Source organism: Battus philenor, unplaced genomic scaffold, assembly GCF_028537555.1.
Source record: "Battus philenor isolate CCGP_79_NKW_IND1 unplaced genomic scaffold, ilBatPhil1.0.hap1 SCAF_3, whole genome shotgun sequence".
Classification (NCBI taxonomy): domain Eukaryota; kingdom Metazoa; phylum Arthropoda; class Insecta; order Lepidoptera; family Papilionidae; genus Battus; species Battus philenor.
Window position 1 is genome coordinate 4,785,001 of NW_027181693.1, and position 27,984 is coordinate 4,812,984.

At 33.6% G+C, this 27,984-nt stretch overlaps 1 protein-coding gene across 2 annotated transcripts; it reads left to right on the forward strand.

The window, feature by feature from the left end:
• Positions 1-1,233: 1,233 nt before the first annotated feature.
• Positions 1,234-27,919, forward strand: LOC137927156 (prolyl endopeptidase). 2 transcript variants are annotated; one of them, XM_068770978.1, is made up of 16 exons: positions 1,234-1,395; positions 8,063-8,164; positions 15,908-16,131; positions 16,676-16,863; positions 18,175-18,257; positions 18,371-18,513; positions 19,673-19,832; positions 20,923-21,042; positions 21,837-21,917; positions 22,330-22,515; positions 23,459-23,572; positions 24,168-24,316; positions 25,152-25,364; positions 25,866-26,005; positions 26,587-26,777; positions 27,666-27,919. In XM_068770978.1, the coding sequence occupies exons 1-16, from the start codon at positions 1,252-1,254 to the stop codon at positions 27,729-27,731; spliced, it is 2,304 nt and encodes a 767-aa protein (XP_068627079.1). In that variant the 5' UTR covers positions 1,234-1,251; the 3' UTR covers positions 27,732-27,919. The 2 variants fall into 2 exon arrangements, with proteins under 2 accessions (XP_068627079.1, XP_068627081.1); XM_068770980.1 differs by having other exon boundaries at positions 26,590-26,777.
• Positions 27,920-27,984: the final 65 nt, after the last annotated feature.

Genomic DNA, 27,984 nt, shown 5'->3' on the forward strand with positions numbered 1-27,984 from the left:
CTATGTTGCTATAACTGAAAATAATATGGTCTTGGACTATCGTAAAACAGGTACATGCAAAAACTTAATGCATATCCCTGTTATAGAACAAATTTAATTTATATTAACAATAAAAACCAATTGTTCAGCTTGATTAAAGAAATAGGAAATAAGATCTTGATTTATTATGCTATTTATTAGAGAGTTGTAAGTAAATCAAATGTAATTTTTTTATTTACTGTCAGACTTTATTGTTAATTGTTAGTTTTATTTCTTACTTTCTCGCGTACTTTCTTTATAGACATCAATTTCTTTAAATAAATGAATTGACTACGCCATTGTCTGTTTATTTTATTTCGACCTCCACTTTTTTAACTCCATCTGATCTAATAGGTTAATGTTACAACAAAATAATATCTTATTGCATATTAATGTTTTAATATTTTACATTAAAGTAATTTATGTAATAAAGGTACTGAGTGAAATATAAAGGAAATATTTGTCTAATATCTCGTTGCCTAAATATTGTATAAATAAGGGTTGGCAAGACTAAAGCAAACTTCCACGCAAATAAGCGCAATGCCATTTGAATACGGAAAACAGCCTGTTAATACAAGACAAAAATAAAACATTTCATTGAGTCTCCATTCGAGAATTATTATAAGTATATTACATTACTTATAAGCTAAATACATTTGTTTAGTATCCTTCTTTCGTTTTCTTTGAAGATAAACATATGTTATAGTTTATAATAAGAATTTTAATTCTTCTCATGTAGGACTCATTTCATGAGAGGAGTAGTGTTTTTAGATGTACGAACGGAAGCCTGATGGAGAAACATCATGGAAAAATTTGGTCGGTGCGAGTCATGTAAAGGAATTTCACCCATGTAAACAAAAACTAAACTATTTCACAAGATGCCCTTACATAACACCGACGGACATTTGATCGACAAACCGTGAAATTTTACTGACAATGTTATACGAATAATAAAAAAAGTAATCGATCGAATTTTAAACTTGAATTAAATCAGTGATTTATAGTTACAATAAATTTAAGGAACATAAATCTTGTGGGTAAAAAGGTTCTATGGGTTATAAAAATGTCACTTTGACGAAAAATATAACAGATTCCCCTTCGGCGAAATGTCTATAGATGTTAAGTCCGGACATGATTACGATAAGGCTTTGTATATAAGCCTTAATCAGTAATAGATCATTTCATAGATAATATTTATTTGTTGGCGTATGACAACTGACAACATTATTGGAAATGTCAATTTGTATGGCGGTGCGTCGCTTTTCTGCTTATCACTGCAAAATTTACGCAAAAGCCGCTGTACGTACGCGCAAACAAAACAATTTGTTCCTATTTGCAAATTGGCCTAATTATATAGTTGATACTGCAAGAATATTGGTAAGTTTAAATTATAAGTTTTTCATTCAAATGTTCATTAAATTTACTTAGTTATTTGAAACCATAAACATTTAAACTGATTAAATTTTAAAGACCACGTCAAATTATCTTTAATTATGTGGAAAATCTTTGAATTAGTCAAATACGACTAAAACAATAATACTAATTTCATTAAAAAAAGTAACCTAGGGAAGTGATAACATAGTAAACGGTTGAATTTTTAAATATTGTATTTTTAAATAAGTTTATAGATGTATGTAGCACTTTATTAAACTACTTTAAAAGGTTCCAATTAAACCTTATGTAACCAACTTGAAGAATGTTAATCGAAACTTCGCAGTTTATTTTAATTGTATAAGTAAACTATAAAAAGTGGTATTTCGAAATATATAAGTTAAATCTATAGTGCTCGCTATAATTTATGACAATATAGTACATAAATTCACGAATGTTTACATTATGAATTCCTCTAACATTGAATAGCCATTGTTGCATTTATCTTGATAATATTTCAAAATCAACAACTTAATTTGATAAGGAATTACTACATTGCAATTTGAGATTATTATAATGAAAGGAATCTTTGTCCTAAAACACAGAAAATAATTGAAACAGTATATATGTAACAGTATTTTTAAATGAAGTTAGTAACTAATACTGCATATCTGTACACTTCTTTCAAACCTATCTCTTTTATATCCAATGTAAACAACTCTTAAAAGTATTAAGATATTTGTTTTACTGTTTAGTCATGGAGGTGTCTGTAGTTTGATTATAATATTAGTAATATTGTTAATACACACATATTTAAAAACTAATTCAATATTTCTAAGTTCAATTCATGTGATTATAAGAAATGTATATCAATGATCGGTATATCTATAAAATATATCAAATAAAGCAGATATAATCCTAGAAGCGTGTATATAAAAGAATATAGTAATATGTAATTTTTTAAGAATTAAGTTATGAATAATGGAGAGTAAAATAACACTAAAATGTAGTCTTTCTTTTTGACAATTGAAGAGAGAGAGCTAAGACAAATTACAAAAATACAAATTCCATAGTTCAGAAGAGGTCTGGTCACTCAATCTGTAATAAGAGATCAACAGACCTTGTAAAAATGTACATTGTCTATATACCGGGCAGTGCAAGACTGTTGTCATGGCAAACTTTGGAGGAAGCTTATGCCTTATTAATAATAAATTTAACATACATTATTTTATTATCTTTATTTTGAGATTTTTGTCATTATAAAATGTGCCAAACCCATAGAAACATAAACTTCTCATCTACAAGGTAATCTTCTGAACATGGTATACACCATCATAGATATAATAACAGCATTGTACACATAGTTAGCTCTACATATAAGGAGCTATCTACATGTTTCTCTGAGGTACTTAAGGTTAATAATTTCTTTGTTGGCATCCGTTTATGCTTTTAAAATCTTACAACTACAATAAAATTAAAGTTCACAGAGACTTTTTAAGTTGTAACTGAACTTGAGAACTATATATAACTTTCTATCTTTTGTCATTCTTCTAAGTAATAAAAAAAATATTAATAAATACATTCCTGTAGAAATGTGTTTGACAGTGAAGTTCATATGTATCAACTGTAATGAGCTTAAATATCCTGTTTAGAAACCATCCATAATATATTCAAAGTTCTTTTAATATGTATCTGATTTATCATATATCTCTGGAACTTTATGGCTTAGTGATTTGAAATTTAGGAAGAATATTCCATTCTAAATAAAATCTTAATTACTGTACTTTGCCTGTATATTCTGCTGTGTAGTTTATAAATAATATATCTCTATAATGGTAACATATTGAGCCGTGATTTTGTTATCCCGGGCATTCTTCACTCGGTTTCTAAGCTCACTTAAACAACGCAAGAGCTTGTCGCTTGGGTGTAAACAAGCCAAGAAGTGAATGGGATAGGACATAATAAAACAGAAGTTATGAAAATAAATTGAAAATCGTATCCCTGATAAAAATTTTATAACCTGTGTTTAAATAAGTATAAGAAATAAGAATATAAAATAATATAGCATAAAGGTAAAGCTAGAAGCAAAAAAAATGTGATAATCACTTAAACATGTGATATTTGAGGAACGAGGTGAAGGAAGAGAGGCGATGCATGAAAGGAAATTAGTATGTAGAGGAATGCTAGAGAATTATAGAATGAAAGAAGAGGAAAGAAATAAAAAAAGTATACGAAGAGAATTATTTAGAAAAATGTAATTTCTTTTTCCCAAAATCAGATAGGGGAGTATGAGAAGTTCACAATAACGGGAGCCATAATATAAAAGGAGTGACTGGGGTGCAAGCGTTGAGCGCTTCTTCAATCTGACAATCTATCAATCAATTCTGCAATGTGACTTCGGATTCGGCTATGACTTAATACTCGTTTAGTATTCCGGTTTAAAGATTCCCAAGAAGGCCGAACTTACTTGAAACACACAACGCTGCGAATTAGTTTATATCATAAATTCTCACGTAATTCGATAGTTACGCGGCCGGTACGAACGCCGCACGCAAACATTTTTCGTGTTCAGTAAATCATAATACGTGTGTATTTGGTAAAGCATCGCGGCATTCATTTCGCTACATCCGCGACTTTATAAGCAAACGTGTTATGCTAACAATCGAATAGTAAAAACAATTAATCGTCAACTTTTGAGGATATACATTTAATAAGAATAATTGCAGTTTCAATATAAATAGATGATTTTTTATTTATTTAGAAAAGCATGCTAGAACATATAAAACAGTACAGTTAAACGTTAAATCATTTAAGGTCAGTGGCCTAATTATGCTGTCATTCCTATGGGGCCTACCTACGCCGCGTCTATCTACTTTTAAAATGTTAAGGGTGCAAAAAGTTTAATTCGAATATCGTCGCGTATGTATATATTTATGTTACGCACAACTTGAGAACTTATCGTCTCCAATTGCCGTCGGTTGGGCGAGTGAGATATACACCATATATTAAAAAACAAAAAGAATATAATTATTTAACAATTTGTTTCAATGAGGGACTTGTACAGCGCTATATCAAAATGTGAGCAAAACTTAACACTACATTCTGCACTGTCTTTACAAATTTTCTTACCATATTACATTGTCTACAATTTTCTAACAAGCTTGAAAACTGCATCAACATATTTATAGGTGGTTTTCATTTAAAAAGGCTTAAAACACTGAACAGTTACTTGCGTTATAGATAATAACAGATACTCGAGTGATAAGTGAGACAAAATACAAAGATAATGAAACCGATTAATATGAAAATATTTATTGTATTGTTATAAAAATAACACGCAATAAAGGTTACATTGTTAAAAAGCGACATTGATTAATTATACATTGCACAAAATGCAGCCCTCTCGCATATTTTCAAAAGCCACTTATCTTTGCCTTAGTCGGCTTAATTCCAACGCCTGCCATTTTGTTTTGCGTTAAATTAAGTTGATCGTTATGCTGATTTATTACTTCAGAAAAGCTTAGTTTGCAAGCGCTTAAGTGTAGCGATGCGATAAACTAGGATTTACTTACTGCTCACCAGACATTGGATAATCATATATATTTATAATGAGATAAACGTATTTGTGTAAAGTTATTTTCTAGGAAAGAAACTATGGAGACGGCTGTAATAATTTACTAATAGGTTAATTAATAAATTGGGCTATTTCAAAATATGTTTTCGCATAACCTTTTGAGCACCTGAGTTGTCAACGTTTTAAAAAGTAAATGATATCTTTTAGTATGCGCAGTATGATACGAATGCACTGACCTGCCATCGCGTTCGTCAACCTATGTAGAAGAAAGAAAAGATAAATATGGATAAGAAAGAAAAAAAGAATTATTGTTGGCTCAGGTTAATATTATAACAGACAAGATTTCAAAATAAAAAAGTGATAAAATTCTTTTTGGAAAACATAAATTAACTCTATTAATTTTATTAAAAACATAGTAACAGCATATATTCTATATAATCTTGATATCGACCACCGATTCCAAATTGTTATTCTATAATGGGAAACTATAATTTACGTAAATTATATTTGTATATGACTTGCGTTGCCGCTCAACGCAACAATACCGCTATCACTCGCAAGATATATACAATCTGTTGTCGAAAATTGCTCGAAACAGATTCCGGCATATAACTTCCGATTGGCTCTGCTAGACGATGTAAGATGCCTTCTTAGCCACAGCCATGCCCGTATATGATTGCTTTCCGGCCGAACCTAACCGCAAGCATAGGCTTCACCTCCAGCGTAAAGCTAGAGAACGCATCGCTGAAGAATTCGGAACGACAGATGGAATGACACCATTTCCGATATCTCACTGTCCCATCTTGCCTTCAAGAGGTTTCCCAAATCACAAGCCATATCTCATAGGCACGAATGATACGACTTCGGCTTTACTAGGCGAGGAAAAGTCTGAATGCCTATAGGACCAATACTTCCCTGATCTCCTCCCTTGTGATCCTGACCACCTCGTAAAGCTGGATCTCGAAGTTGGAAGAGGCAAATTATAATCTGCCCTTTACCATTGTACGCAGTTATGCACAGAAAAACTCTGAATTTGTGAATGCACTATATAAATAAAAGTTAGTTACTTTGTTTGTGACACAGGTGTCAATAAAACGTGTACTGATCTATTTGCAAAATGTTTTCCATAATAGATCAACAGTTTAAGTTGATATGACGGTTGGAGGTGGGCGTGGTATAGCTTCTTGCGACGTCCAGGTTCCAGCCTGCAGATGAATAGTTTTCATCTTCTTTCTCTCTCTCTCCCTCTTCGCATTCTCTTTCTATAATCGCGTCAATAACAAAAATTTTATCTTAACCACCGAATAAAGGAAGAGAAATTAATTTTATCGGGATAAACATTTAAAACTTCAAAGTTTTTTTTACTTCTTTAAATGGTTTACTAGTATATAATAAGGCTTATTTTATTTGCCTATCATGTATTTGTATTTATATCTTTCATGTTATTCGAAAAAAATATTACTGTAACTAATTGATAATTTTTAACAGCATCCTTTACGGTGTCATCTGTGAAACTTTGTTTTGACATTTATCGTTATGATCACGCGATAAGTTGCGATTTAATTGATACATATATTTTTTCCGTTATTTATTTTAGACGCGGGAATCTTAAAGCTAATATATTTTTATCGAAAGACTAATACAATAATGTGAAAAGAACTATGAGCTTCTAAAATCCAGCTGCTTATGGGCTGCAATAAATAGGTAACATAGAAATAGAGAGCTGTGGTAGCTCAGCGGTAGAGGACTGAGACAATCGTATGTCACGGGTTCTATTCCCAAGATATAATAGTATATAATTCACATTTTGTGTATTAATATTATAAGACTGCCACCGCTCATAACCAATTTTCCAGAAGGTTAGCAGCAGTGTCCTCGGCACATCAAAATACAGCACAGCGATCGCAAATCCGTCTACCGATTGTGGCAGTTTTTGTATATCCTCCTATAGATTTTTCCCACCTCTGTGCCTCGCTGAGGGCGACAGAAATCTAAATAAACGTTGCCTTGCATTTACAACATTGTTACAGAACACATCTATATCTTTTTCAGATAAACTCTTTAACCAGGTTTAGTGCTTGACATGGATATTGCAATAAGTCACAAACATTCGTGCTTTATAACATAGGTTTAAAAATACGGATTATATAATATAAAGGAATAAAGCAATATTATTATCCCTTTAATTTACACGGAAGAAAATATGTTAAAAAATCACTTGGTTTAAAATGTCGAATGTGTCTAAATCCCAATCGAAGCCTTAAACAGTTGGTTAAGACTCCGATTGTGACTAATTAACATACATAGTTATGTCGGTTAGTTATTTTAATAGTTTTATTTACTTATCGTTGAAAGATATAATTTTTGTTTTACAATTGAAATCTATCAACAAAACAGTAAAACGAAACCCTCAGATGGCACTTTTATTATAATTTAATTTAATATTCTTTATTGTATACGCTAGAATACATATAAATATAATTTGTTTATTATTATGAAACTATTTACACTTATACTAGCTTTGTTGTATAGGACACAAAAAACGTTTCTGACATTTAAACACAGTGTTATTATCTTTTACGGTATTCAAACATAAGGTAAAAATCATGTAAAATCTTGCTCGTCTTGTAGGTAAACATGTAAATAAATTTTAAGTATTTCTTTAACTTAAGGATTTTATTCATTGAGAAAATTTGTTTGAAGATCAATATTTTAATTATTTTGATTGTTAATGACAGATTCGGTTGACTCAAAAACTATTTTTTTATATTTAAAAATGTTTTATACATATTTCTTGCTACGTTTATAATGTAGTAGTTGTTGTTGCAAACTTCTTTGCTCTCTATGCTCTGTTAATTCAAACGAACTGTCAATACCACTGGCAGGTCGAAGCAAAGCCCGACACTGACGGAAGAAAAAAAACACCGTAAAGTCGAACGGTGAGAGCTGAGCTCCGGCACGCCTGATCGTTCTTTGAATATAAGTCTGCCACGACCGTGGAAACGGTCAGTCGGTGACGCTCGCTCGAGGGAGCAGGGTTTAATTATGAGTCCGTGTAATTATGTGTTGTATTTCTTGACAGCGTGTGTGTTGTTGCAGTGCGCTTACGCATCGCAATCGTCTCTGCCGTGGAACATGAGCTTCGTGTACCCGGACGCTAGGAGGGACGAGTCTGTGGTTGATGACTACCACGGTACGAAGGTATGTATTCAATGCTACTGTAGTAGTAATAAACTTTTTAATAAAACATTTCTCTTTAGTAAATAAATGTTAATCTATTGTTATCCCTTGCCAATTTATTAAACATTATTTTATATTTTTAAACACTTGTATAAACCGTGTAATTTGGTCTTTAGACACGGCAATTAATAATTTGCTAAATTTGGTGTTTCGTCCGGATCGGATTGTGTTTATTATTAAGTTCTCTCAAACTTATACATGTCTACATAGAGGTTTATTTGTTTTACATTCGAAGATTTATTTGTTTTCATTTTAAGACTAATATTAGTATGAAATAATTTTGCGAATTGCATTAACAAAACGATTTAAAATTATAATGCCATATCGAAACTCCAGAAACTTATTAATATGTGATCCATAGGTGTGTCAAGAGTTTTTACTGGACACTGTCGTATTTATTCAAACCTGAACTCTGATCGCTGAAGAAATAATGACAAAACAATAGGTAATAATAACGTTCATAAGTGTAGTCGTCGAGCATCCTTTGTTGGATATTGAAACTGCAGATGCTAGATTACTAGAAGTCTCATAGAAGTTACCACTCCATCCAAGTTGGAGTTCCCGACGTTTTTTTACGACAGTGTGCTTTTTTTACTGGACTTACATTGCTGCCCAAGTAGTATTTTCAAATTTCGCGGATTCGACGTTACAAGGCAAGGTAGAGAAACTTGAAAGCTTCAGGGAGAGCCTCAGCTCTGATTACTACATTCATTATTTCAACGAACGCCCCATGGAGTAACTAGTTTCAAGGTTCCCCACAAGTGGACCTCGTTACCTTGTTAGTAACACTACAATAACTTAAAAGCGTTAGCGTCGAGGGATCTAGTATGATCGGAGGGCTTTACAATACGTGGAGCTTTATGCTTCTCTGCCCAAACTTAATATAGGTCGTTGTACTATTTTTCGCATTTTTTTATGAAATTACTATTTAGTTTTTCTTTGTAGGTTCCAGTGTTATGTGGTTTAGGTATTAGAAGGACCGGAAAGTAATGTTTATGTCGACATGATCTGATGTTCCACAGAAAAATCGATTGATCTTTACCGCTCCGACTTTGACAATTAGTATACTAGATGGTTGGTAATAACAAAGGTGAAAATATTTTTGATCAGAAATAAAAACTTGTTAAAAATGTAGTGAATTTAACTTAAGCGACATTGCATTCCGGTCCAGGGGGATACAAAGTTTAAACATACAAATGTAATAAGGCGCCCAGTATAACACATATGACTATAAATATACATGTTGGTTTGGATAAATTATACTTAAAAACAATATAACACTTTTTTCTCATATAAAAAAATAATTTTAGTACATTCACTTAATGTATATTAATCATGCAGTTAATCAGGTATCTTGTATTTTCATAAGTTGTAAACAAGTAGATACACTATTTTGTTATAATAAATATTATATAATTTAAACAAAAACTTGAAATGTTTACATGTGTTTGTTATGAACGTGACACTTGTATTCTATTTATTCTACTTCTCTATGACGAATAATTAATTTAATTCTAGACTTACTTAATATAATATAGAATATCATTCTGGTCTTTCTTGAGTATATATTTGTTTCATTTTAATCAATGAAAAATAGTATTTGCCAGTTTGTATTTAGAGGTTTATAAGATCGCTTTCTTTAAAGTCTATCGTTTTCGAGTTGGGCTACCTCGGAACCGCAGTTCGTACCGTTGTCTCGTTTAGTTCGTCAGATTTGGAAGCCCTCTTGCAGACCACATCGCTTATTTAATAGTAATGCCTTAAATTAGACCTTAGGTAAAAGTGTTAAGTTAAAGAGTGGTGCCCTTTTAAATCTCAAGGCTATATAGCTTGCACGGCGCAAACAAGCAGGCTATATATACTCTAGAATCTTTAAGTTATATCTCAGTCAGTTTATTACATAATTACATCGTCTACAATATCATTTTATGCATATTATGTTACCAATATCTTTATTTCTTAGAACTCTATTTTATTTGCAAACATTTTTGAAAACATATTTAAAAAAGGGTTGCGAAAGTCAGGAAGTCTGGATGTCGTAGCGATTTTCGGGGAAGGCTTTTGCCTTGTGGGCATTTATCGGCTGATATAATATATATATATATATATATATATATATATATATAATGATTATCCACAAAAACACATTTATCGTGAGTTTTCGTGGACTCATATAGGAAATGCCGTGAATTTTTATTGTTTTGGATGATGTCCGTTGATGTCTGGTTATTTAGGCGCTCACTAACATCAGTATACTGGTTAGTATTAATGTTAATTGCAGCTAGTAATATACTGCTTGACGTCATGTTTGTGTTACAGAGAAAATTAGCATAATACAGATTAAAAATCTGTTTACTGACTATATGACACGGTTGGTTTATATCACTGTTGTATCGTCTATCCTTGACCTGTTTCGTATGTTGTTCCCTAATTTTACGATAATAGTTGCTAAATAATGTTCTAAGCTCAACAGCGTAACGATATTTTTATCAAGGCTTGCTAATATTATCTGCTATATAATATTATCATGGTACACTGTAAACACTGTCTATTCTAATCCAAAAAAATATTTTGAAAATTTGATGTTTTTAAGTTTTAAATTACGTCGATATGACTGTCTAACTCTAAATTTAATTTTTTGATAATCTCACGCCTGAAGTAATAGAAAATACTTTTTATACTTTAAAAATGGTTTATAAAAAGTTTAATGGTTGTTCTTTCAACTCTATCGTCTAAAGACGTCTCGCATCCGGGGTCGATGTATCGATCGATGGATAAAAACCATGGCGAAAAATGTTGCCACAGTTTTTATAAATCATTAAATCTAATGATTTAAATCTTAAAAAGATGTTCTAGCTTTTTATATATGCACAACCAAAAATCTTTCCGCTTGTCTAACCGGTTAACGTGTTTTTTTGTTTGATAAGAATCAATTAATATTGTTAGCAATTACCTTTTCTGATTGGATGTTTTTATTGATTTATTACAATCTTTATCTCAATCTTTTTGTATATGGCAATGACCAATTAGTGATATTATTTTTAATATACAGCTGAGTGACAAAAAAACGTATCTGCCTGTGATACATCTTAGGTCAGGGGTGTTAAACTCGCGGCCCGCGGGCCGAAAGATGTACATTTATGCGGCTCAGACAATATATCCTTTGGGCTGATTTCGGCACTAGTTTCAATCAATAAAATTTCACTCGAAATAGGTGATATATTATCAGAGAAGAGATGTAAAATGTGTAAACGTAAACAATAATTTATATAAATATATATTTTATATTTATATATTTAATATATTTTTATATATATTTCATATAATCTTTATATATTTATTACAATGTACTATTCAAAATAAAAATATTTGTTTCTGTGGCCATTGACATTTATTTTGCGGCCCACCTAAAATCTTGTCTTGTAATATTACGGCCACCAGTAGTAGTGTTCAGCGACACCTAAAATTACCGTAAAGATGTGTTTATCATATATAAATAGACGGCTTTTAGCAAGAGGTCGGTGTAAGACATTCGAAGATCTCTGAGGAGGAAGTTGTAAAAAGATTAAAAATAGCTTCACAAGGTTTTGAAATGACAGGGCGCTGTGGCGGCTGAAGCTAAAGGCTAAACTTATTAATAAGGCTCGGTTATATTAATTTAATGTTAACAATATATCTGTTGCACACAGTAATTAAACGTAATGATTAAATATCACATTATAAATTAACTAATAAAAGTAAAATATGAAAACTGGAGAGAGATACACACTATTTTAAAAATTAGAGGAATTGAAATAAACTTTTCTTAATTGTCCCAACGGAATATTTTTGTGTTTCTATACGTGCTTTAGGTGTGTGCAAGGGCACTTATTCAGCATGAAATAGCGGATGCGACGCACTGGTCTTTCAAGTGGCCGCTGTGTTGAGCGCACAGTCGTGTCACATTAATTGTACTAAATCATATAAAAAAATTATATATTTTGCCGGAGTACAAGGCTACTAAGCTCTTTGCTAGTCACAGAGTAACGTGATGCAAAGATCTTTGGTTTGAGAACCATGACTAGAAGCTCGTGAAGCATTCTAATTCGGAGTTGCTACAGAGGCCAAGCTACTATAAACTTATAATTTGCCGGCATCAATGTCTGCATCCAGGTACGCGTGTGCCTTATAATTGCTGTCGTCTTTTTTTAAAGTCAATTTTTTGGAAATATTCATTAAGAGTTTTTTTATACATTAAGAACGTAGTTAAAAAATTTCGTCGCTAAGCTAATGCTTACCATATTAAATGAATAATTATTCAAGAAAATTGTTTTTGTAGGAGATTAATACATATGAAAATATATTTATAACATAAGTCAACTATAACTAACTGTAAAATTAACACATATCTCTTAAGTCAATTTCATTATTTTTTTCAATTTTCCAAATATTTAATAGAATATCAATAAAGTTTCGAAGAAACGAGTATGTAGCTAATCAATTGTAACGTGGGGCACGTATGTCCATGTGTTTATCGCACGTTGAAGTGATAATAAACAAGAACAAACGGAAACGGAACCCACTCACTGCGGATTCAGCTAAACTTTATAATATTTATTACGTAGTCTCTTACTACGAGTTTTATATATTGCAGGAGTATATCTTCTGATTTTGAGGGCAAAATATTTTTTTTTAAATTACATGACTTATTACGAGATTATCACAAGGGTAGCAATTACAATAACGCTTTGTTTCTAAAATTTAAAGATTAAAGTTAAAATATCCCTGACCTGTATAAGAATTCAACTAAAAGTAGCGTGGTATTCTGACGTTGCTGTTGGAGATCTTTATCGTCTGCTAAAACCTACCCGTAGAGGACAATAACACGAAATGGTATTCAGTCGCTGTGGCACAACAAATATGAAGAGGAAAGTCCAGTCGTCCATACAGAGTAAAAATGCGATATAATTATTTATCCATTTGCTTTTCCACTATATGCACAAAGAAAATTTTGATCTTGCGATCACTGTAGATGTAGATACTCGGTGACCACGAGGCCACAGTCCCATGCACTGATCGCATCAGGTTCGAACCATGTCCAATACCACAGTGGCTGAAGCAACGCACACCGCCGAAGACCGGTGCAGATGGCGTAACATTGTGCACCACAAACTTTCCAAAATGAGTTATGGTTCTCAGTAATAAGAGATACGAGGCAGAGAAGAGGAAAGGAATAGTCTGTATAGATGGTTTTTTAAACCAAGGAACCACATTATAACAGAAAAGGCATATAACTTACCAACACAGAAACATCTTTTCTTTTTACTTTACGAGTTTAAAAAAATTCTGCATAGAATAGTTGAGGATTATTTTTATAACAGTGGTCATTATTTGTGTAAACACACGTCTTTAATTTTACTATAATTACAGAACTGCAGCATTTTACCGCCGTTTCCGCAATTTTGAAAACGTTTACATGTAACAATTTGCCGCATGAAACAACACACTAATATGTACACAATATTAATAGTTTACACATAAACAACAAAACAATAATGATTTTTTGGTTTTTATTTTGTGGTCTACAGTTTTAAACATGTAGACATTATCATTATCATAATCGCCGATAGACCTCACCCAAGAATAGCTACGATAGCCGCTCTTGCGCTGCCAGCATACAGCGGGTTTGCCGTTACCTAAACAATGTCGTCAGTCCATATAGTAGGGGACGTACCTCTCCTGCGTTACCGGCTCGTGGTCGCCTCTTGGGAACCTATCGACTTTAAAGGCCATCGGTTGCACGAACGATGTGCCCGGCCAACTGCCACTTAAGATGTGCAATTCTTCAAACTACGTCGATCACCTTGATTCTTTTGCGGATCGTCTGATTTTTGATTCGAAATTTTGATTGATTCAGCGAAGCTAAGCGCATAGCCCTCTCCAATGTTTTCTAGGTGATCTAGAGACTTATTATAAGGACCATCGTAAGCGGCCACGTCTCGGATCCATAGTTACGATTACCAGTGTTGCAGCACACGCTGGCCTTCGCCTTCGAGCATTGCGGAATTTTGGATGTTTTAATGGATACTATGTTCAATGTTCTTTGACTCGACCAACAATAGTAATTAGTCGGATTATATATGACAGTGTAATACAAAGAAATGGCACAAAAGTATAAAAATATATTCTTTTCTGTACACGCTAGGATACATTTAAATAGTTTCATAATAATAAACAAAAAAGGACAATGAGCGGTCTTATCACACAAGGCAATCTCTTGCAGACTATCATAGTATTGAAAAGGTAGAAATATAAATAAAAGGTAGTAAACATGTACAAAACATACATAGACATACATACATATGTAAAGCATATTTACTTATTATAAATAAAAACATCAAACTTACTCAGAATGCATAAAGAAATGAATTAAAGGATAAATAGTCATAAGTCTAGTAAATATTTCTTAACAGTTTTCTTAAAAAACACGTAATGTGTTACCGCGTATATTACAATTTTATGTGATTTATAAATGTAACGTAAATAATAATAATGTAACATTATAACAGCCATCGTTTTAAATTTTACGTAGAAAAATTAATATGTTTTACAGGTTCAAAAGTCCTCATTACATTGAACATGAGCCAAAACAACTTGATGATTTTCCTCCTACGTCACAAAGCATATATTGTCTCCATATACCTCCCGATAGCCTTTAAAGTGACAAAGGGTAGGTACTTAAGCATTGTGTATGCCAATCACCTTCGCTAGTTGTTCACATTCAAGACACGATTAAAACCGACGGCTACAGTGCCGGCGTTTGACCCCCAACCAACTCTTTTAAAGGCAAGCACAAAAAATAGTAAACGCTATTTTTACTAAACTATTATTAAAATATAAAACTAAAGGTCGACTGTAATCGTGTAACGGTTGATTTTTTCAATATAAAAAATATATTATGATAAACTATGCAAATATGTAAATTTCCCATCGAGCTATGTTTATAAATCTAAATTTTATATTTATCTTGGCTCTGGGAACAATTTAAAGACGGGTTTATATTTTTATAATAATATTATTATAAATATACAAGTACGCGAGTATAAATTATCCGAGGTATTAAATGTAAGACAGGTGTCGAAGCCAGAATAGCGTTCGTTATTTATGAGTTGGCCAGTTTAATAATACAACGCTGTTTAATATGTTAAAACGCTTTTCACTGGCGATAAATATAGACAAATATAAAGTTTTAAGTAAAGGAAGTTCTACAAGTTAAATAACTTGTAAACGTGAGACGAATATTGGTAATACTGTTTTTAAGTGCGGCCTACATATCGTCATCGGATATCCAACAAGCACACAATGCATACATGCAAACGGAAAAGAAATATATCACTTTAAGGAAACGATAAATTATAAGAAATCTGCGATATATATAAGATTCGTGCTGAAATTTACCTGAAATTTACCTTTTATACAAAAAGGACACCTGAGTCCAAATTGATAATAAATTAGAAAGCCGTGTTCACCTTGACCAGTTGAAGTAAATCTTTCAGAATATACGGACAAATCTTTTGTCAAATTTAAAAATAATAATCTCTGTTATTGGCCAAAGTTGTTATTAGCCATATTTATTGCGAGAATAGACTAACAAGAAATAAATTTTTAAATAGTTTATTATATTTCACTTGTCAGTATAAATAATAAATATAATCGTACATACAGATTCACGATCCGTACCGCTGGCTGGAAGACCCCGACTCCAACGAAACCAAAGAGTTCATCGAGGCACAGAACAAAATAACGCGGCCATTTCTCGATGCGTGTCCCGTGAAGACGGACATTAATGAGCGCCTTACAGAGCTCTGGAACTATCCCAAATACTCGTGCCCCTTCCGTCGTGGTGACAGATACTTCTTTTTCAAGAACACAGGCCTCCAGAACCAAAAGTAAGTTAATAATGAAATATCATCTACGTTATTTTAATTGAATTACTAAACAAAAATCATTGTACATGATGCGTAAAATGTCACATCAATCACCAGTGTCTGACATCGCATTTTCCGTTTAGCACCCGTCAGTCATCGGCGACTGACATTTATTTATATAATTTTTCACTTTAAATCAATTATAGTGATTACTTTTGTACTTTAGAGAATTAAAATAATATAGAAACTAGAATTAAAATGAGTTCACCTGTAACAAACTTAAAATACTTGGCCACGAAGGAACTGAAAAAGATGATAGTTTTATTGATCGACTATCAACGTTAATCAATTTCGAATTAAGACATATAGTATTCAAGATTATCTTAAATCAATCAAGTTCAAACCACAGTGGTCGCTCTAAAAGCACTGCCATTTTTCTTAACATCTTCAATGCAGTAAATGACTAATGCGAACGCATGTGACTTATCAGACATTTTATTAACCATTTCGGTAATTTTATTAACATTTCATTCAATTATATATTTATTAAAGTATTGTTTGGCAGTGTCCTGTACGTGCAAGATAGCTTGGAAGGCGAAGCTCGCGTCTTCCTGGACCCCAACACGCTGTCGCAAGACGGCACGGTAGCGCTATCGGGCAGCCGCTTTACGGAAGATGGCGCTACGCTCGCATATGGACTGTCGGCGAGCGGTTCCGACTGGATCACTATACACCTGAAGGACGTTGCCACAGGTCAGGAACTTGGCTTTTAACAAAACCATTCTGATAATATTTTGGCCAGAGATATTTTTTATTTGTCAATAGAGAAACACTACGCAAATTGGCAAATATTTTTCCAGGTCTCACATTCTCTCCTCTTATTAGTCGTCTCTTCATTTATAGAAGATCGTTTCCGTCTTGATACACCATGACGGAATCGATCACAAGATCTATCCATATTATTCTATCTTCTGCTTTCCTCGGGGTAATAACAATAAAAAGTCAAATTATTAAGTTTAAAAAGATCAGCAGGTAAATGGTCGCCCACGTAGTATTTTCTCTTTCTATTCAGTCGATAGACGCCTATTGCAAGGCATAGATAGGCTTCCCAAAATGACCGGTTTTCGGTCGTTGGTCCACATAATGGAGGGACTCACGCCAAGTCTTGAGAACCTTTTGGCTAACGGCCATCTTAGTATTTTACCGTCTACTTTCCTTACAAGTAGTAGTTTCTCCAAGTTATCTGGTCACTGCGACGTGGCTAAAATGACTAAGAATTTTTAGCGCTTAGCGTATTAAACCTTTGTAGTGACGAGAGCTGTTTTAGGAAAGGGATAGATTTAAAACGATGCATTTACATGTGGCTACTTTTTTAATGAAATTATCTATTAGTTGCTCTCGTTCTTACGCTAGTAATAAAATTATCTCTCGTGTCTGTGTCACGGTCCATGGCATTCATTTTTGGTTCAATGACCTCCACGATATATTTTCTTATTTACAACTTTGCGCTTGTTATTTGAACACCTTAATTTAATAATTGTTTGAATTCTTTTCTTAAATATTTTGTTATTTTTTGCAAACTAGGGTAGTTTTTTAGTTCTCGATGGGATCGAGAGCAGTGTAGTTCATTTAAATCTAATAACATTAATATTAAATGCTTAATATAAATAAACAATTGTCTAAAAGAAGAATGAACTAAATTCAAAAATGAATTGGCGAACGAAATTCCTGAAAATACTATTGACCGCGGATGGTTTTTCTTTCTAGGCAATCAAATAACAGCAGTTGTATTTTTTGTCGACAGACGTAGACTAACACTTTGCCCTTATGTAAACTCATCCTTACATCGTTATAAGTATTGAGATGTGTTTTACATTATTCTGCTATTAAGTGCCGGCGATTAAAGTATAGCAATATCATTGATCAGTGTTTAATAAGGCCGGTATCATTAACTTAATACATTTTCCTCATTCGTATATAAATACCAAAGGGTTGTTGTTTAAATTGCAAATACAAAATGCTATTTACATGTAGTTAATAAAAGTTGCACTTTGTATATTCCAGGAGAGGATTACCCTGAAGTGTTGGAAAAGGTCAAATTTGCATCCATGTCATGGACAAAGGACAATAAAGGATTATTTTACTCGGTAAGTGCACTATATAAGTAATCGTAATATTGATAACATAATATGTTTTACTATAAAGTTTTATAATAAATGTTTTATATAGAATTTGTGAAATATAAGGTTATTGTCTACAGCGTTATCCGGACGCCGTGGGCAAGGCGGACGGTTCGGAGACTGAAGTGAACCGCGACCAGAAACTCTGCTATCACCGCCTCAACACCCCGCAGTCGGAGGATGTGGTCGTCGTGGAGTTCCCCGAGGAGCCTCTTTGGAGGATGTATGTACTTTGAAACTACAAATTTTAAACATATCACATTATATACAGGATGATCGGTTATATGTATGAAAGCTTTAGTATATAATTCATTTGCTGTCAAATAATATATTGTAAACTCTATCCAAAAATCAATGGTTTCATAAATAATAAGTAACGTAATGACAATATAGTAAAAAAAAAGGTTTCAAAAAATATTGAATTTTGATTCCCACCGTATTGGTAATCTATGGGGGAGGCTGTTGTCCTGTAGTGAATGTCCTGTGGCTGAATTGATAAGTTTAAAAATATAATATTCATAAATCGACGGTATAAAATAGGTAAACTCGAAGTTCCATATGAAATGATAAATTTTTCATTTTGTGCCCAATTAATATCTCATGTTACCAATTTCATTGTCAACAGAGAAATTAACACGCAAATGCGGTGCCAAGACAAACGATCGTAGGTTCATTTATTTATAGTACTCGAGTACTGTATATTTAAAACGTGTATATACTTACTAAGTAAGCAGTGCAACTAATTGATTTAGCATAGATATTCCAAGTATTTGACTTCATTAGTTGTAATTTATGCTATATCCATAATTAGATTCATTTATCGGAGTGCTTACATTAAACTTAGAAAATATATAAGGTTAGTGAAGAAATTGGTTTATATTATTTTATAATTATTTTACAGATTTTTCATCAAACACAAATTGACATTAATACAGTGTTGCTATGTGAATATAAAACTAAACGTGTAATGCTTTTTAAATTGATTACATACTGAACCACGCCCATGTTGCGAATATAATGAACGCCACTCAACCCCGTTACAGGTGGAATTTAGTAACATTTTTAGCGGATCTAACATCCTACCAAAATCAAAGCCTTTATTATACCAAATATATAGTGACAAATGATACATAGGTGGAATCTCGAATATATATATATATATATATGTATGTATAAATGTCATATTTATTTCAAGTGACTTGCACTATTTTGGTAGGATATATATTTACTATTAAGGATGTGAATGAACCCTTTGACAATTTGTCCACTTTATGGTAATAGATAAATAAATATACCGTCATCGTCACTACCTATATCACTGCTGTATAAAGACCCTCTGCTATTTGACGTCATGACATTATTAAATAGTGAATTGTTCACAGCGGCGCAGAGGTATCGGACTGCGGACGCTACCTGCTGGTGTCGCCGGTGCGCGACTGCCGCGACAACTTGCTGTATTTTGCGGATCTATCCAAACATCCGGACATTTCCGGGCTTCTGCCACTCACGCAGATCGTGCACAAGTTCGAGGCGGACTACGAGGTTCGTGTCACACAAAAACATACTCACTGGCCTTTCACTCTTCAGATTTAATTACAATGCAATAACTCCATATGCTTAGGCGTATTATACAAATTATTATCGTCATTTCATCTACAGAAAGGGCAGCCTTTCACTTGATTCATGTATAAATTCTTGAGCCACTTTCTCTTATCTTCATCATCATCATTACAGCCCTAAGACATGCAGTGTTGATCAAAGCCCCCCCCCCCTCCCATACATTTCCACAAGGACCAGTTAGTAGTGGTTACCGGCTTCCTTAACAAGGTAGTTTGTTGACATTGTAAGTGAACATTGCGTTTACCTTTAACCTTAAGGCCCTTACGGTCATCTGTTCAGCGCGCTATGTGGAATCATGCCAATAATTACCAACAACGAAACGACCTTTACTGGGAGAGAAAAGGAAAAAAATTAGTGGATGGACTAATTTATTGCTACTCTTAGACCATTGCTGACTTTTGGACCATTGAATCATAAGAAACAGGTAGCAGTCTGTGGGAGTCACGATTCTACTATATATTTCTGTCAGGGACTGACAGTATACAAAAAGGTCTCTTTAGTACGAAGCTGTTTAAATGTATTCCACCAAGGCAGTATTTGAAAAGCATTACTGTGCAAAATTAATAAAATCTGGTGGCTGATAAAACTACTGAACTAATGAGATGCACTATTTACTCTGTTAATGTAATAAATATAAACTCGTAGATGCGTTGTATTTTTTTTTTATTTGTCATACAAAGCTATCTCATTTTGTTGGCTGTGGAAATAAAATTTAAATATGCAGCGGCATCAAAGAAAAACAATTTAATAAACTTACTACTACTACTTAATAAATATTACACAAAAAATTTCACACCAACTAATACAGGCTATAGAGTGCGTAATCTTGCATTCGTTGAAAGTGTTACAATTTGTGTTCTAATTTAACAAGTGGAGTATTCAATTTTTTATGAGGAAACCGGCCTGACGTAGTACCATAATAAAGCATATATGACATCTCATCTGTACTTGTCTGGTCTGGTTCTAACGTGTATATCTTCGGTTATCAAAAGCTCGTAATGTTTGTTCGCAGTACATCACGAATGAAGGCTCCGTGTGTATATTCCGCACCAACAAGAACGCGCCCAACTACCGCCTCATCAAGATCGACCTGCAAGATCCCGCCGAGGAGAAATGGGAAACGCTCATACCTGTGAGACAAAAAACATTTTTTTTATATCTTTGTTTTAGTTTGAAGTTTTATTATTTTAATAATATATCAAGTCTATTGAGACCATCTTACATGTACATTTAAAATATTTAACAATCAACGCGGGATACAAGACGCTACAAAATAATAGCCACTTCTGAACGCAAGTAAAATTAGTTTTCATTATTTGGCATATGATCACAATTTTTTATTTTAATATAATTTATACTAAATCTACTTTTAAAAAAAAATATTGTCAGGTCGTACTAAAAATTTAGGTGTGAATTAAATGTCACTGAAAATCTTTACATTGTAAATAAAATAAACTTTATCTATAGTGAACATGTGATAGATAAGGAAGAATTACAAACTTTGGAATTTCATTAGTAAATTAGCAATAATAAAGTTAGTTTTTTTTATAATAGCTCTAACAATAAAAGAAATATATACGGACCATGAGTATAGAAAATTCAATGTTTCGGTAACTTGATTTCCTGTGGATCATCCATTAAGTGGCGATTAACAAGAGATTAGGCATACATAAACTTGTTTGGTGGCTCTGAAACTAGGAGTCGTTCCTTAAAGTCATTTCAACTGGAATAAATTCATAGAAACACTTCTCATGCATTGTTGCATTGTTTATATCAGATACAAAAACAATTTTTTTTTTTGATTGATTTATGCCAATTATTTGCCACCTTTTGCAAGTAAAATTCATTTTAAATCAATATAAAACAATTTTTCGTTATAAAAGTTCAAATTTAATTTTAATTAATGATTGTTTTTTTTATTTACAGGAACACCCAAGAGATGTTTTGGATTGGGCCTCAGCGGTGGACAACGATAAGCTTGTTATACACTATGTCAGAGATGTAAAGGTAACGATCTTAATTATTTTTTAAAATTATTGGAAATTAGTGTGAACTGATTCAGAAAAAATTGTAATTTCCTGAAATCAGTTTATTTTAATAAATACATGTAATTGAAACATGTGTATCTAATATGCATAAAAAGAGCAGTGTCTCCTGTTTTTATCAATGATTTTGTAAATACCAGATGTGACAAAGAAATATGGTGAATGAATTTTCATATTAAGAATTATGTTATCGATTTCAATTGGAATGATGTTCTGATTCATTGAGTTAGTCTAGCAAATTTGAAGTAATTGCGACTTGTTAAACACGCTAGTTACTTATAGAAATGAACATTTGTAATATGCAACATAACATAATTGTATAAACTTTTGGTGTAGTCAAAATCTGTATAACCTATGTGCTAAAATACTTTCAGAGTGTTCTGCAACTGCACAGTATGAAGAGCGGCGAACTTATGCAGACCTTCGATTTGGACGTGGGCTCCGTCGTTGGCTTCTCCGGCAAGAAAGAGCAAACGGAAATATTCTATCACTTCATGTCTTTCCTGTCGCCCGGCGTTATCTACCACGTCGACTTCAAGAAACAACCGTACAAACCTACGGTAACTAATAATATTGAATACCTTGTTACATTATTAATAGATTGTAATAAAATAGATAAGCAAGTGGTGCACCTTGGTATCAAATGGCAATAACCAATGTCTTCCATAGTCCTGAGGGAGAGCGCTTGTGTTCTCTTCATAGAGAACGGTCTCTTAATTACTGTATAGAAATAATTAGTACATATAGTTGACTTTCAATGGTCCGCCATCTTAAATAGGTTGAAGTATAATACATATATATATGGTTCTATGTATATATAGTACCATGTAAAGATAGATAGGCCTATAAATGTCCAAGTATGTCTATGGTACTATAATATATTTAACAGCACTGACTTTAGAGCCAAAAAATATTTGTATGTTTGATACTATGAGACATGCTTATTTTCAGTCATTTCATTTAACCTAATATTTCTGTAAGAGTAATGGAGTTTTTGATGTTACTAGGCCATATCGAGTGTATATAGTTAAATCATGGTTACATATTATGCAGAATAAATAGCACTATCCTGTAGCATTATGAAGATCAAAAATATAATATTAACCACAGAATACAACAATTTCTATAAGATTACTTTACCGATCGTTGCACTTTCCGTTCAGGCCATTTGCAGTTCTCGTTAAAAAACAAAGGATTCTTAAACAAATGAATTGGAGGCTGGAATATAGATAACTTCACATCACACGTATGCGCATACGTAATGCATATTAAAATTTATAACTTTTTCCCGCTAATTACAGCTTTGCAGTATTGACAAAAGTGTAAAGTATACGTCTTAAACGACTTTTATTAATTTTTGAAATGTAGCCCCACGCGGCCTTAATGGAAAATCTTCAAAAATTACCTTGGCACGGAACGTGTTAATAAATGGTGATTAACAAAAAAATATCATGATACTGAACGCTTCTGTATAAATACTATAATATATTGTTTACTTTTCAGGTGTTCAGAGAAGTGAAAGTTAAAGGTTTTGACGCGTCCCAGTATGAAGCTAAACAGATATTCTACTCCAGCAAAGATGGCACCAAAGTTCCTATGTTTATTGTATCGAAAAAGGTATACAAAGCAATCTTAGCATATTAATATTGTTTTTTTAATATTTAACAATTAGCGCTAATTACATGGAATTATAGAAAATAATCAATTTGAGCAATGGTCACGGTAAAAGCTGTAACAACGTACACTTGGTATAATTCAGGCACATGTATTGTTATTTTTGTCTGACGAAAGATCTGACGAAAGATCACTTTAACTTAGTGAGTAATACAGTTTTATCAAATTTCAAGTGAAAGTAATCACGTGGGCTCGCTCGGGAACCTCTTTTCGGGTTCTACTGTTTAGACAACCGAATTGAGTCATACTACATGGAGTGTTCGCCCAAACGTTACTAATTGTTTTGATGAACAATCCATCTAGTAATTACAGTGCTACAGAAACGGCTATACCGCGAAGTGGGAGCCGACGAAATAAGAGCGTTCATGGCCGATCGACGGAATGGAGAGTCCGATACAGCAGTTTCGATAGTACTATAGATGAAAAGGGGTGCTTGGTTTGATTTTTTACTTTATAGGGTTTAACGAAAAGATTTTACTGTCAAAAAAGGCGGAGATAATTTCTACTGCATGTTTATAAAATTAATGAAATTTGTCAGAATTTGCCTCGCGACGGCTCCAGCCCGGCGCTGCTGTACGGCTACGGCGGGTTCAACATCAACGTGCAGCCCAGCTTCAGCGTCACGCGCCTCGTGTTCATGCAGCACTTCAACGGTGTGGTCGCCATACCCAACATACGCGGCGGCGGGTCGGCACACCTTTGCATTATTGTTCTTATTAATAATACCCTAACGGACCAGACAATGGAGCAAACATAAACAGGGGTAGCCTTTTGATTAAGGAAAACGATTCACAATCGTAGGTCGCTGATTGAATCTAAACACTTTACATGTCAACAAATATAAATTGCCACCACTTATAAATGACAAAGGAAATTTTTTTGACTGCCCGAATCACCTGTGACCATGTTGCGGCTAGGTACATAAAGTTCAGGAGAGGAGACCACCGATCTTATGATCAGAAAGCACAGGTTTGAACCTCAATTCACATGGTGAACAGACGAACTTGTTAAGGTCGCTGGAAGATGCTAGATGCATGTCACTTCTAATTGGTCGTATTAGAAATCTGGGTGGTCTATGTAGACATCTTACGGCTGAAACAATGATGATTAAATTTTAATGTATAACTTAGTTATTTAGTAGTCTTTTAACACAAGATTTGTCAGGAAAACTAAAGTGCATATTCTATAAAACTGTGATGGATCATTGTCTGCGCAATTGATAAAGTTCAGTTAGTAAAAGACAAATATTCTAAGGCAAACGGCTCATTAACAATAATTTTATATCTTCCGGCCGGAACAATTATATATTTATTTTATTGAGGTACATGAAAGAAACAAAAAAGAATACAAGTTTTTAATAAACATAACAAATTTTGTTCCAAAATCTTTATAAAAAAAAATATTTTTTGATAATTTGTAGGACCAGAAAATACATTCTAGGTTAACTTAGGATGTATCTGTTCATAAGTTTAATTTTTTCCTAAATAAAAACCATAATACAACGTAACGTTTATGTGTGCAGCGAGTACGGAGAGCGGTGGCACAACGCGGGCCGGCTGCTCAACAAGCAGAACGTGTTCGACGACTTCCAAGCGGCCGCGCAGTACCTGGTGGCGGAGGGCTACACGCGCCCCGAGCTGCTCACCGCGCAGGGCGGCTCCAACGGCGGCCTGCTCGTTGCCGCCTGCATCAACCAGCGCCCCGAGCTCTTCGGTGCTGCCATCGTGCAGGTCGGGTGAGTGGGCCGCAGTTTATATATCCCCATAAACGAAGTTGTAGTACTCCCCCTCCTATTCGCGCGTCGGAAAAATATATGTCTTACTACCCTGCACGATAAGCCAAATCAAATGCAGGTACTTTATTGCCAAACATTCATTGTCAAATATATGCAAGGTTTAGTAACCTGGGCTTATATACCAGTCAAGATCCTAGGTTAATCCCAAATTCCAATTTTTAGTTATATCTGACAGAAACATTCAATTATTGGAATTTATTTCATATTCAATAATTATAAAACTGATATTAGTGTTTAACATTTTATCCCTTTTCTTTTGTATAGGTAAACATTTACTTACAATACAAAAGATTTATCGACTGTGTTCAATTATGCCAGGATAAGCAAAAGCGCGATTGAATTTAGTGACAAGTCGATTTAAAGCAATGAACACCACGGTGTCACCACTGGTGTTTCTCCGTTTCCCATGAAACCTTTATTGAGCTTATAAATTGGTTGCAGCGTCCTGGACATGCTGCGTTTCCAGAAGTTCACGATCGGACACGCGTGGGTATCCGACTACGGCAGTTCCGACAACAAGACGCAATTTGAATACTTGCTCAAGTACTCGCCGCTGCACAACATAATCCCGCCCGATAACGGTAAACAATAAATCCACCAATGACACGAATCTATAGTGCAATTATTAACACACATCATTTAAAAAGTGCTAAATGTTTATAGACATACAAAGTGAATCATTACTTAATCCATTTATAATTGCTATTGTGACTATAGTTTACTATATGCACAAATGCAATTTGTTATTTTGCTAAACAAGTGTACAGAAACTTGAACATATGTGCTGTTACTGATTAGTCTTTGCAAGTATATGTACCTTTAAAAAACAGTGGTTCTAGAAAAAGTCATTTTCATTCTAGGTCAGTGAATATACTTCTTTGGGGTAACCCATTATTCTACATTATACAAAACGAAATCTTTGGAAATCGAGTCCCAATATCTTTTGTAGACTAGTAACATTTCATCATGGCATATAGTACCTGAGAGATCCTGAGAAACCTGTTTATTTGCTTCAAGTTCAGCAATAAACTTCTTTCCGTAGTGGCAGAGCAGGTAAGGAAGATAGATGAGAGGTGGGCGATCCTCGCATAAGACTAACCACAAGTAAACTGTCTTGTGGATCTAATACCAGTATCGGAATGTTAATGTGTGACTGTTGTAGCAGGGCGCGCGCAGTATCCCGCCACGCTGGTGCTGTCGGCGGACCACGATGATCGTGTAGTGCCGCTGCACACACTCAAGTTCATTGCGGCGCTGCAATACGCCGTGCGCAGTGCTCCGCAGCGGCGCCCACTGCTGGCGCGACTCGATACCAAGGCAGGCCACGGCGGCGGCAAACCCACCGCCAAACTGGTTAGTCTTAGTCTCTGTTGTTTTTCACATAAATCCACTCTGGATCATTATCAGTCATCATTTGTTTTCAGTCATTATTTTTTTGACCCACACTGACGTCATTCGATGCTAGTCCTACCGTTAATAGCTGTTCTCTGGACTATACCCGCATTTGTATATATTCTAACGAGCACAGCTCCCAGGTTAATTTCGACATCCAATTTTGGTTCATGTCCTGTCTAATAATTTTAAAATGAATGCAAAAATTTTTTATCTCGTTCCTAGTGTATAATAAATTATAAAGAACGAGAAAAATGTTAGCCCAATTTAATGGAAATTTGATCGACAGAGTTCCCCTTTTCTTTCATTATCAAGTTAGAACTGATTATTTAATGCACCCTAATCTGAAAATATCTCACAACTTAGACGCTATTTTCGTGATCACTCTGTACTTGCTGCAATAAATAGTAGAACGATTACTTTTCTCTGGCATAATCGTTCACACTATATTAAGGATTATTTCGTTTAACCCTTAACTAGGCAGATTTTTTTTAAATATTACATTAATATTCATACCTTTTGACTTTTAAGACCCAAGGATGCCAACAGAAAAAAACTGAACAAGCGTTCGAAAATTAAGAAATTACCTAAACATTCACATACAAATGATTACATTGCGTTCAAAATTGATGCCACTATTTTTTTTTAATTCTGATGTATCTCTCCAGATACATTATCAAGAAAAGGGTTAATAAACTTTGTAAATTTCGTGCATGATAATTCAATGCCACAGGTGTATTTTATTTAAAGCACAAAACTTTATTTCGCGAGATTAGGCCCATAGTTAGCTTAGAGTTCTGTCACGCGCAGTTCCGTTTTCTCCGGCTTAAAAGTTTTTCTTTGTTTCAGATCGAGGAACACACCGACATTCTGTGCTTTATGGCGCAGAGTCTCGGGCTCAAATTCATGAAGTGATTTCGTCCAACTGCCATACAACATATTCAGAAATAGTATTACCAAGTTAATTAAAAATAGTATTAAAATGTAAATATACCACGAAACTACAGTCTGTTGATTACCTCGGGTCTCACTTGTTGAGACTGGTGATATTGTTATGCATTGCTACTATTTTTTTATTAAATAAACTTTGTTTTTATTTTTTATCAATGATTTTTATTATTCAGACTATTACTGTATATAAGATGGATAAATAACTAAAAATAATTGA

What these genes read in the sequence shown, in the direction of transcription:
- LOC137927156 (XM_068770978.1), top strand. Translation starts at nt 1,252, where the DNA reads ATGTCAATTTGTATGGCGGTGCGTCGCTTTTCTGCTTATCACTGCAAA. An exon ending in CCCAACATACGCGGCGGCGG is followed by an intron (nt 24,317 to 25,151) that starts GTCGGCACACCT and finishes TTATGTGTGCAG; the next exon opens with CGAGTACGGAGAGCGGTGGC. An exon ending in GCAAACCCACCGCCAAACTG is followed by an intron (nt 26,778 to 27,665) that starts GTTAGTCTTAGT and finishes TCTTTGTTTCAG; the next exon opens with ATCGAGGAACACACCGACAT.